The 11,614-nt window shown below is 43.5% G+C and overlaps 1 protein-coding gene across 1 annotated transcript in view; it reads right to left on the bottom strand.

The window, feature by feature from the left end:
• Window positions 1-5,256: 5,256 nt before the first annotated feature.
• Window positions 5,257-11,614, bottom strand: part of LOC122790579 — a 1,409,443-nt gene continuing 1,403,085 nt past the window's right edge. Inside the window, exon 12 of the mRNA XM_044058105.1 lies at window positions 5,257-5,693. Within this exon, the coding sequence (XP_043914040.1) occupies window positions 5,452-5,693 (242 nt within the window). The 3' untranslated portion in view covers window positions 5,257-5,451. The remainder of the gene's footprint in view (window positions 5,694-11,614) is intronic.

The raw sequence follows: 11,614 nt of genomic DNA, 5'->3' as shown, positions 1-11,614 counted from the left end.
AGTCCCAGCTAAGAAAGAGGGGATGGAGGGAGAGGAACCTGGACTGCAGCAGTGAATACACTCGAACATCTACATTTATGGTAGGTACAAAACTGTACTATGTTCATCGTGTTTCACTGCTGCAATCATTACACTTGGGTTGAATCCCAAAGCTGAGGTAGGGTGGCTGGTTCTATACAGGATTCAGGTTGGCTATGAGGCCCTGCAGCACTGCAGTGGCAAAGCCAGCTCTGGATTTAGAATAAAGAGGCAAGTGATAATGTTTGGTAAAGGTGTGCACTGAACTCCAAGTTGCAGCTTCCAAGATATCTTTGGTAGGTACTCCTCTAAGGTAGGCAGTAGAATTGGCTGTTGCCCTGGTGAAATGTGGCCTAATGTTGCTAGGTAGTTTTCCCATGCCGTGAAGCAGAAACTGATACAGTGTCCTATCCACATTGAAATGGTCTGCTTTGAAATGGCCTTTCCCTGTGATCCTGCAGCATATGCTACAAACAATTGCTCAGTTTTCCTGAAAGCTTTAGTTTTGTCCAAGTAGAAAAGTAACTTCCTGTGTATGTCCAATGAATGCAGATGTCTCTCCCCTCTATTCTGGGGATTTGGATAAAAAGTTGGCAAGTGAATAGTTTGGTTAAGAGCCACACTGGATACCACATTTGGCATAAATGTAGGGTTTGTTCTTAAAGAAACCCTGTCTTGGTGAAAAATTATGAAAGGCTCCACTGCCATTAGTGCCTGTAACTGAGACCCTTCGTGCTGAGGTTATTGCCAGAAGCAGAGCAGTTTTCCATGACACATTTTAATTCTGCTGAATTGGCTGGCTCAAAAGGAGGTAAAGTTAGTTTTTCCAAGACAAAATTGAAGTCCCTAGTTGGTGTCCGTGTTGTAATGAGCCGAGATGGCAGAGGCGTGGATCTTAATGGATGAAAAGGATAGGCCTTATCTGAGGAATATTTGGGACAAGAGGGTCAAAGCTTTGAGCCTGATTCCAGGCACAGAATCTCTTCCACTTTTCTGAATAGGATTTCTTGGTGCTGGGCCTCCTGGCCTCCAAAATGACATCTATAACAGCTTTAGAGAGAGGTGTTGTCTGCTTGACTAAGAAATCTGCCATGCAGCCAGGTTTAAGGTTTTGAGCTGGCTGTGCAGGATCTGATTGTTTTGTTGAGTCAGAAGATGAGGAATTTGAGGTAAAATCCATGGTGGGCCTTGAGCCAAGTTCTTTAAGATTGGGTACCAGTGCTGGTGTGGCCAGTCTGGGGCAATCAGGATCATTTTTGGCCTTTCTTGTCTGGCTTTTAGGAGTACCTTTGAAAGGAGAGGCAGTGGTGGGGAAGACGTACGCTTTGAGGCTTTTCCAGATGAACGAGAGAGCATCCACTTTCCATGCTTGTGTGTGGCAAGTCCTTGTGCAGAATTTCTGTAGTTGGCAATTCATTGGGGAGGCAAAAATATCTATGTCTGGGTACCCCCCATTTCTGTGTTATCATGCTGAATACTTGTGGATTTAATTTCCACTCGTGAGGATCCATGATGTTTCTGCTTAAGTCGTCTGCCAGAGTATTTTTCTTTCCTGGCAGGAACTGTGCTTGCAGATGAACTTGATAGGTTAGAGCTGTGTTCCACAAGGTCATGGCTTGTCTGCAGAGGGGATTTGAATGAGTGCCCCCTTACTTGTTTATGTACCACATAACTGTGGTGTTGTCTGTCTTTAGTAATAGTTGTCCTGGATGCAGAAGGTCCTTGAAAGCTGTTAGGGCATTTTGTACAGCTAGCATCTCTTTTTGATTGATGTGAAGATGCATTTGGTCTGCAGCCCACTTGCACTGAATACATTTTCCTGCCATGTGTGCTCCCCAGGCGTAATCCGAAGCATCTGTTGTTAGTGTCTGCCTGGCTGTGGGTAAAGTGAAAGGCTGTCCCTTGTTGTGGTGACATGCCTGTGCCCACCATCGAAACTCCTGTTGTAGGCAAGGAATAAGTGGTATTACTGTTTCCAAACTGTGACAGTATTGAGTCCAAAAACTTTTTAGGTACCATTGTAATTTCCTCATATGCAGTCTGGCATATGGTATTAGTAGTATGCAGGACGCCATGAACCCCAAGGCCTGCAGAATTTTTCTTGCAGGGAGTTGGGTTTTTGTTGCCAACAACTGAAAGTACTGAGTCAGTTGTCCTTGATTGTCTGGCGTGAGATAAGCCATCTGGGCCATTGTATTTAAGCTGGCACCCAGGAATATTATCTCTTGTGAGGGCACTAGTTTTGACTTATTTTCATTTACTGTGTACCCTAGGCAAATTAGCAATCTTTTTACAAATGCCAGATGCTTTACAGGAATGTCCTTGCTCTCTGCTTGAATAAGGCAGTCGTCCAAGTAGGGATATATTTGAATTCCTTTTTGTCTGCAAAATGCAATTACTGGTGCCAGGCATTTTGTGAAGACCCTGGGTGCAGTAGATAAGCCAAAGGGCAGTGCAGAGAATTGGTAATGCATTGAGCCAGCTATGAATCTGAGGTATCTTCTGCAATTTTGTCTGATAGGGACATTCAGGTATGCCTCTTTGAGATCCAAAGTAACAGGCCAAGCCTTCTTGCTCAGCATGGGAAGAAGTTGCTGTAGTGTCAACATTTTGAATTTCGGAACATCCAGATAAGTATTTTGAGTAGAAAGGTCCAGTATGGGTCTCCAGGCTTTGTCCTTCCTGGGGACCAGGAAAAGTCTTAGTAAAATCCTTGTCTTTGTTCCTGTTGTGGCACTTTTTGAATAGCTCTCATGTCCATGAGGGCTGTAATTTGTTTTTGTGCCTCTGCCCATTGATTTTGTGGCAGGTCTGGCATTCCTTTTGGCCTTGGTAGAGTGTGAAAGTGGAACCTGTAACCTTGAGACACAATATTCAGAACCCATTTGTCTTGGGTGATATGCCAATTTTGTGAAAAAAGTGCTAGTTTTCCCCCTAAGGGAACTGCCAAAAGGTAAGTGCTTGGCATTTGAAGGGGGAAGTCATTGGGACCGTTTCCTATAAGGTTGTGACTTGTCTTCCCCTCATTTTGGGGTTGAAGCACCCCACTGTCGTGGTCTGTAAGAGCCTTGGGACTGAGATCTGCCTCCTGGGCGTCTGTATCTGCCTCTTTGTGGTCTGTCTGACACTGGAAAGGACCAATTTTTTTGAAGGCCAATTTCTGCTAAATCGAGGTGGCTGTACCTGTAAGAAATCCTTCACTGTTTGCATAGATTTTGCCTTATCCTCCATTTTCTTTAATACCTCTTCTGCCTTAACACCAAATAAAATATCCTGCTGTAAAGGAGCATCCAACAATTTTGCCTTAACATGATCAGGTAAACCTTGTTCTTTTAACCAAGCATGCCTTCAAATCACAATTCCTGTAACTGCTGCTCTACAAGAAGCCTCTAATGAATCAAAACCACATCACAGAGTATGTTTTCCCACTTGTTCAGCTGCATGCAATAATCCTGCATTTCCTTATAGTCAGGATGTTCTGAGCTTGTAAGCATTTTCTGTTTTAACAGAGACATTAAATATTGTTGGTATTTAAGCATGTGGAACTGGCAATTTAAAGCCCTTAGTGCTAAAGTTGCAGAAGTGTAAACTTTCTTCCCCCATCTGTCTAATGCTCTAGAATCCCTCCCTGTCAGGGAGAACTGGATTTTTAGCCGTGGAAGCCTTTACCCCCTTTGGGATCCTGGGAAATAGTTTCTGGGTCCGCATCAGGGTTTTTATAAAGACATTTGTGAGAGTCAGGGACTCCGTAGTACCTGTCTGGCTTGACTGGAGCAGGTGGCAAAGAATCAGGATTTAAACTGGATTCAGAAAACACATCATCCACAACATCTAACACTGGCGGAATAGCAAGGGGCCTGTGCTGAGGCAATAAAAGAAAGTCTCTGAGCCTTTTCTTGGATTCTGAATAATCCTGGCCCTCCCAATGGAAATGCTCCCTCATGGTATGTAAAGTATCCCCAAAAAAGTAATCCTCAGCAGGAGCGGCTGAAGGGATTCATTCTTCAGCATCAGAGTCCTCATAGCGGGGTAAAGAGTATCCCTGGTCTGAAGAGGAATCAGAAGAAATGGAAACCTGGTCAGAGGAATCATAGTCTGTATCCTGCCTAGGCCCTTTATCAGGAGGGGGGATGGGAACCCCCTGATCAGAGTAATTACTTCTTCGGCCATTTTGAGCATCTGTTTTTTAGGCATGGAGGCCTGTCCAGGTGAATGCTGTACTTGCTTCTTTGTCTTTAATGGAGTTTTAGACTTGGTTGTTGTTTTGATGGTAAGCTGTGAAGGTCTGAAAACACCCTCAGAAGTCGATGCTTGCTCAGCGGCTCCGGGCCCATCTGAGGGGTTAGTTTCCGTAGGCCCAATACCTTGAGTTTCCAGAGGCCTACACATCTCCACGTGGGAGTCGGAGGCGGCCTGTGGCTCTGAGGTAGCGGGTGTCAGGGGCTGCGAAAACTCCTCACTGAGAACTGGCGACTGGCCTAGAAGAGGCTTCATCGTCAGTTTTGGACCTCAGATGCCTGTCCTTATCTTTGTCTTTGCGTTTTTTGTGTATTCTGGTCGTCGGTTGTTCTGACGGCATGGTATAATTGAACCTTCGGCCAAAGTAATGGCGAGCAAAGTCAAACTGACGTTTAAGAGTGCGCTTGTTAAATCTAGCACAAAACCGACAACTAGTGACATCATGGTCTGGGCCGAGGCATGGAATACAGTAAGAATGAAAATCCTTATGAGGTATTTGCTTCCCACAAGAAATACAATTATTAATTTTTACTGACATCGGTCTGAGGCAAGAAAAAGTTTCCCCAATGGGGTACTTAGCTTTATTGAAGACTTCGGTTCTGAAATTCTAATTCAAAAATCTCAGGAGTCGGCTGACCAGCACTTGCGAACTGCATTTGCTTAGGCACCGCGCGGCAAGAAAGACTGAAGAAAATGGCGTCGGCTGCATCTTATATACCCCTGGCGCACTGACGTCAGGGAAGAAGCGACAGCAACAGACGCTGGACCAAGACTTTGTAACTCTGGCCGACTGCGGGACCACCTGACGGCAGGCTAACCCAAGTGTAATGACTGCAGCAGTGAAACACGATGAACATCAGTATCATGTGTCGGTACACATGGAAAGGCTCCCAACTCCACAAGTTTTCACAAAACTGAGAAACAAAAATCTGTCTCAACACTTTAAATACGATTGCTTTGGATTAAAGAAAAACTCATTTAAAGACATCAGCACACACATTATAATAAAACAATGGGTTTAATGAAAAAAAAAGTATCAAATGTGGTATCCACTGTCTTTACACAATACTGGAAACCATTTATAAACAACTATTTACAATATTTACATAATTTCTTAAAATCAAATCTATTTATCAGCCTTTAAAATTTTGATACTCAGAACATTCTTTGACTAATAATATCCTTAGACTGGTATCACTGCCCAAGCTTTGGGGTGCCTCGTGGTGTGACAGGCTGATGTCCATTTTTGAATATGTCAAGCAACTGTTGCAGGATTGACTGATGAGCAAGTGATGTGCGGCTGATGTTCTGCACACCACGCACCAGGCTGTTCATACATTGGTTCAGTGTGGTGACACTCTGATTTAATGTGTTCATTCCATCTATCAGCATGTCCATCCTTTGCAGGACAACAGTTCCATCATTACTTGACATTCCTATGGGGGACAGGGAAAAAACAGCACAAAACAGCAGCTTTAGTTGCAGATGTTCTTCAGACACACAAAAATATTGAAACAATAAGCATAGAAAAACAGGTGTCATCAACTATTTCTTAGCAGTTTACAAATACACAGCACCTATGTTCTTCTGGGGAACTATGTTTCAAACTTCAAGGACCTCCAAGTAAAGAGCATCGATCTCTACTCTGTGAGAAATACAAGTGGCTTTGCCACTATATCCTCCCAATATTTGTTGTCCATGATCCAAGTCAATGCAACATGGTGATAAGAATAACGATCACACCTTTATTCACAAATCTGGTTTTAGAATTCTTGTGTTCTGGAATTCCAAGACTAAAATGAAATACTTCCACCTAATCCACCACTATGCTTTTATGCCACCACCCTTCAAAAGGCTCTGTAAAACTCGATGGGAGAAAATTGTATAACTGTACTCTTTGGAAAGATGACCACTCCTGAAAACTACCACATTAATAATACACGCCAAAAAGTAGACCCAGTGGTCAGGGAATGGGGACTGCATGTTGACAGTAACCTGACCTTTGACTACCATATGTCTACTGCGGTAAGAAAATAATTCTATTTTGCACAACTTATAAAAGTGTGACATCTGGGTCCAAGGAGGTCATTACTTTGCTTTACTCTGATTTCATCACATCAGAGTACAACACACCCCTTGGCATGTACCTGACCTGGCACTTGCAACAGCTTAAAAGACCACAGAGTTGCTCGCAAAAAGAATACAGGGAGTAAACAAAAACTCCTATGCATACAGTCTCCAAGCCCTAACCCTGTACTCAGTCTCCTACAGATTGCAAAGCAGTGATCTATGCTTTAGCTACAAGGCATCCTTTGATACCACACTGATGGACTTCTTGCACATATGCAAAACATAACAGAGAAATTACCATTCTAAGGACCTAAACCTCATCTGCAATATAAAAAGGACATGTTGGAAAGACAGGTATGTGTATCAAAGATTAAACCTTCTCTGGAAGAAACTTCTCATCCATGTAAGTAAAACTCATTCCTAAGCCTATTCAATTGTAACTTGAACCAATGAATGGGAAATTGCAAATTTACCCAAGGTTTGGCACCTATGTCCCTAATGGGCAGTGACAGCCTGTGAATGCTAATATCGTAACCATAAAATTACTTGGAGTACTGACACATTGGCAATATTCTGGTAAACTTGGCTAGGCTTGAAATAGCTCTTGGGGTGAAAGAAAAATTACATTTTCATAGGTAGTTACTAGGCTAAGTGCTACCATTTACTACTACAGGAACTTGCTATGTTCTCCTTTCATGATGTTTCTTGTACTGTTCTGGTATCTAATGCCTTCTTCCATCTCTCATAGTGATAGACTCATCTTTCTCCCGGCAATTGCTGTATTACAACTTCCTATATTTTATTCCCTCAGAATATGCTACCTCCTGTGACTCAGATGAGCAACTGTTACCTTGACAATTTTTCCCCGAATTCATTCTTTGTTTCTCTCCCTCTCCCTACTACCAGTATAGCTACTACAAAAGTATCTTGTGGTTTATGCCAAAATTCCTATTCTACTATTCCTCTCTTCTCTTTAGTTGTCATCAAGTTCTTCAGTGCAACAGTCCACTGTGGAGCTACCAATTTTCCTAATTTCCTAGAACTCTTGCCTAAATATTTTTCATCTTTTCTTTTGCTCCACTCACTTGTTATACTTTTACTTATAAGCAGAGCAAGTTAATTTCCTGTACAAAATTTCTGTGGCTTTGCCATATTTCTGCCTTATTTATATTCTGCTCACATGTATTTAAAGGTCTGGATCATTGGCATTTCAATGCATGCACAACCACATTAGCTCTGTCAGTATTCAGGAACCCTGTTGCATCAGGAACATAAAAATGCGAAGGGTCACTATCTGGAATTGAACATACAAGGTATGCAGTTTCAAATCATGGAACACACAAATGGGGTGAAAACAGTTCATACTTGTTGGGACAAGGAGGTGGGAACAAATCCTGACTTAATTCTGAGTATGGTACAGCCTCTACTGCCCCTTTCAGCAACAAAGTCTGAACCTGACCCAGGTTTCAGTAAGAGGGACTAGTCTGTCAGAGTAGTCTATATGGGGCAAGGCCTATGAACTCCAGAGCCTACCTACAGGTGTGGCCACTTGTAGGACTCACCAGCCTTTGTGAAGGTTCTCCAAGTTGAGGTAGATGCCAGTAACCCCCAACCAAAAGCTGCCAGAGAGTTAAAAAATGACATAAGAACTGCCAAAACAGGACTAGGGGCATTGTCTTCTTGAGAGACTTGGCAGGTACAGGAGGGGGGCAAAACTGTGTGAAGGTCAACAGCCTTCACTACATGACAAAAGTTGCTCCTTCCTATTCTGGGATTAGCTTGGAAAAGATAGATTAAGACTGAGGGGAATCCAAAATGGTGAGGGCAGACTTCCTTTTTCCGTGGTTACTGACCAGGTCCTGGGAAGCCTGGATGAATAAACCCCCCCTGACCTGGGCATCTAGGGGGGATATGGGAAGCCCACTTTTAAAGCATTTGATATGGTGTGGATGAGCCCACTCACTCAAGCCTAACATCAAGGAAGTCTCTACACTTGTCCACTGCCTGTTTCCTAAAGGAGAGCTAAATCTTGGGCAGGTTTAATGAACATTTGAAAAATTCTTAGCCCCAATATGGCATAGAACTAAACTCTCTTTCAGCTCCTAAGTTTTCACTCCTTGTCAGGTGGCAAAATGCTATGATCTCTGGGGCTTACTCTGACGAAGCAATCGTACAGTGGTCAGCTCGAGCATACTTGTTAAATAGCTTGCTCCAGTCCATCACTAGCTGGTACAAACTGTCTGCTTTTCTGAGTGCAGGTGGCCACAACAGAAACATGGTGCAGGTGGCCACAACAGAAACATGGTGCAGGTGGCTTCCAGGACTTCCTTGGGTGGGATAAAGCTCTTCTGCCTTTTAAGCTCACAGAAAAACACTTCTGGAAGAAAGCAAAAGGGGCATGGAAACCAAATCCATGATGGACCTTATGCAACCTCATCTCAGCATCACCAGGGATAAGGGTTTAGGTTAGTTCTTTCATTGTGAGGTTATTTCAGCATCATCAGGTGTCAGGGCTTAGGTTAGCCTTTCCTCTGGGAGGAGGTACACTCAACCTCTAACCATGCTCACTACTCTACTGCAGGATGCAAGCACACCACGGTTGTCCAGTATGCCCTGTTTTACAAGTACATTTGCCAACTTCAGCATATCCAATGACCGTTTAAAATCACTCTGATGCGTACAGCGGTTAATTCTATGTACTTTCCCAAGAGTGGATATGACAGATAATGCTTGTGATTAGAGCCATGAATCTTTCTACCCCCCTCATAAAAAACACAAGGCATGAATCACTCCGTGTTTCATATTTTTTTTTACTTTTTAAAACCTACCAAAAATGTAATTCACAGTATCCTTATCTAGCTCATACTTCTGAAATTCCCCTGAATTTGCACCACATTTTTGCCCTGTCCCACATGAAGTTCATCAGTTTCTGGTAAATCACTGAAAATTAGTCAGTCAAGTCAATGTCAAACAATGTTTCATACTTATTGTTGGAAAAATGCATGTTGTTGTAAAATCTATTGTTTTGTTAGCTTTTTAAGTATTCACAAATTGCCCCTAATTTGGGGCGTCCCCCCCCCCCTCCATTACATTTGTTTTTGTCCATAACTCTTGAGGAAAGAAATTGACAGGAATGATCTAGGCTTCTTACCACGATGCTGACCAGAAAAACACTGTATGCATCTGAGAACTAATTACCTTGTATTCTGCATGACTGGTCTAGTTTCCCTCAACAACAGATTTATATTTGTTAACCAGGCTGTTGGGCTGGTCAACTGACTCTTCAACCACAACCCGTGCTCAAAAAGTACAGTTTTGTACCTACCATAAATGTAGATGTTCGAGTGCTCATACAGCTGCAGTCATAACAGATGGGTTATATCCTGCCGTCAGACGGGTCCTCGGTCGGCCGAATTCCAAAGTCTAGGTCCGGCGTCGGTTGTCGTCGCTTCTTCCCTGACGTCAGTGCGGCAGGGGTATAAAAGAGGCAGCCGACGCCATTTTCTTCAGTTTTTCTTGCCCCAGATGTCAGGTGCCCCCAGAAGGAAGGCAAACATAATGTTATGGAAAGATGCAATGTTGATAAATCAAAAACAGTAGTTGCAAGCAAATACACCATAAAAGAATACCCCAAAAAGGTTATATGAAAAGTGTTTGTCATAAGGCCTGTCCTAAGAGGGGATGGAGGGAGGGAAACCTGGACTGCAGCTGTATGAGCACTCGAACATCTACATTTATGGTAGGTACAAAACTGTACTATGTTCATCGTGCATACAGCTGCAGTCATAACAGATGGGTAGAATCCCAAAGCTAAGTAAGGGTGGTAGGCACTAAGTGGAACTAGGAGGAGCTAGGATGCCCTGCAGGACTGCTGTGGCAAAGCCTGCTCTAGATTTTGAGTATAGTGGGTGGTGATAGTGCTTGGAGAAAGTGTGCACTGAACTCCAGGTGGCTGCTTCCAAAATGTCCTTGGAAGGGACCCCCCTGAAGAAGGCTGCAGAGGTAGCTGTGGCTCTGGTGGAGTGGGATCTGATGCATGCAGGCACAGTTTTTCCATGAAATGAGTAACAAAAGCGTATGCAGTGGGCTATCCATTTTGAAATTGTCTGTTTGGAAATAGCCTTTCCTTGAGCACCTGCAGCATAGGACACAAAGAGTTGCTCAGATTTCCTGAATGGCTTTGTTCTGTCCAAATAGTAACGAAGTTGCCTGTGAATGTCCAAGGAATGTAGTAGTTTTTCTCCTTTGTTTTGTGGATTAGGATAAAAGGTAGGTAAAGTGGATAGTCTGATTCAAAGCTACACTGGATACTACCTTTGGCATAAAGGTAGGGTTGGTTCGTAAGGAAACTCTGTCCTGATGGAAAATGATGAATGGCTGCACAGCCATGAGGGCCTGTAGCTCCGAAATCCTGCGTGCTGAGGTGATAGCCAGAAGAAAGGCTGTTTTCCATGACAAGTACTGTAACTCTGTTGAAGAAGCTGGCTCGAAGGGAGGAAGGGTCAGCTTTTCCAATACAAAGTTGAGGTCCCAAGCAGGGACTGGTGGTTTCCTTGGGGGGTTTTATATTCTTTGCCCCTCTGAGGAACTGCCTTAAGAGAGGATGTGAGAATAAAGGAGGATCTGTGTTGTATTGTGCAGAAATGGCTGAAGCATGGATCTTGATGGAGGAGAAGGAAAGTCCATTGTTTAACATCTCAGCTAGGTACTGTAAAATTTGAGGTATATTTATTACCCAAGAATTCTGTCCCTTTTCTTGATTCCAGGCACAAAATCGTTTCCATTTGGCGGAGTAGGCCTTTCTAGTAGAAGGTCTTCTGGCCTCCAAGATGACGTCCTGCACCTCCTTGGAGAGGAGAAACTGTTGGGAAATCAAGGAATTCTCCATGAAGCTAGATTTAGAGTTTTGAGATGGCTGTGAAGAGTTTTGTAGTTGTGCTGGGACAACAGAAGGGGGACTAGAGGTAGGGTCCATGGTGGGGAATGTGTCAGGCTCTTCAGGAGCGGATACCAGTGTTGTCTTGGCCAGTCTGGAGCAATGAGAATCATTTTCGGCCTCTCTGCTCTGGCTTTTAATAGAACTTTGGGCAGCAGAGGAAGAGGCGGGAAGACATACACTGTCAATGTTGCCCAATTGAAGGAAAGTGCGTCCACTTTCCAGGCCTGTGGATGATAGGTCCTTGAACAAAATTTTTTCAACTGGCAATTTCTGTGGGTAGCAAAGAGATCTATGTCTGGCTGTCCCCATGCGCGAGTTATCTTTGTGAAAACTGAGGATGCAACTTCC

This window comes from Protopterus annectens, chromosome 16.part0, assembly GCF_019279795.1.
Source record: "Protopterus annectens isolate FY-2018-M chromosome 16.part0, PAN1.0, whole genome shotgun sequence".
In the NCBI taxonomy this organism is placed as follows: Eukaryota; Metazoa; Chordata; order Ceratodontiformes; family Protopteridae; genus Protopterus; species Protopterus annectens.
Note: the sequence above shows the minus strand (reverse complement) of the source record. Positions and strands in the feature narration are given on the sequence as shown.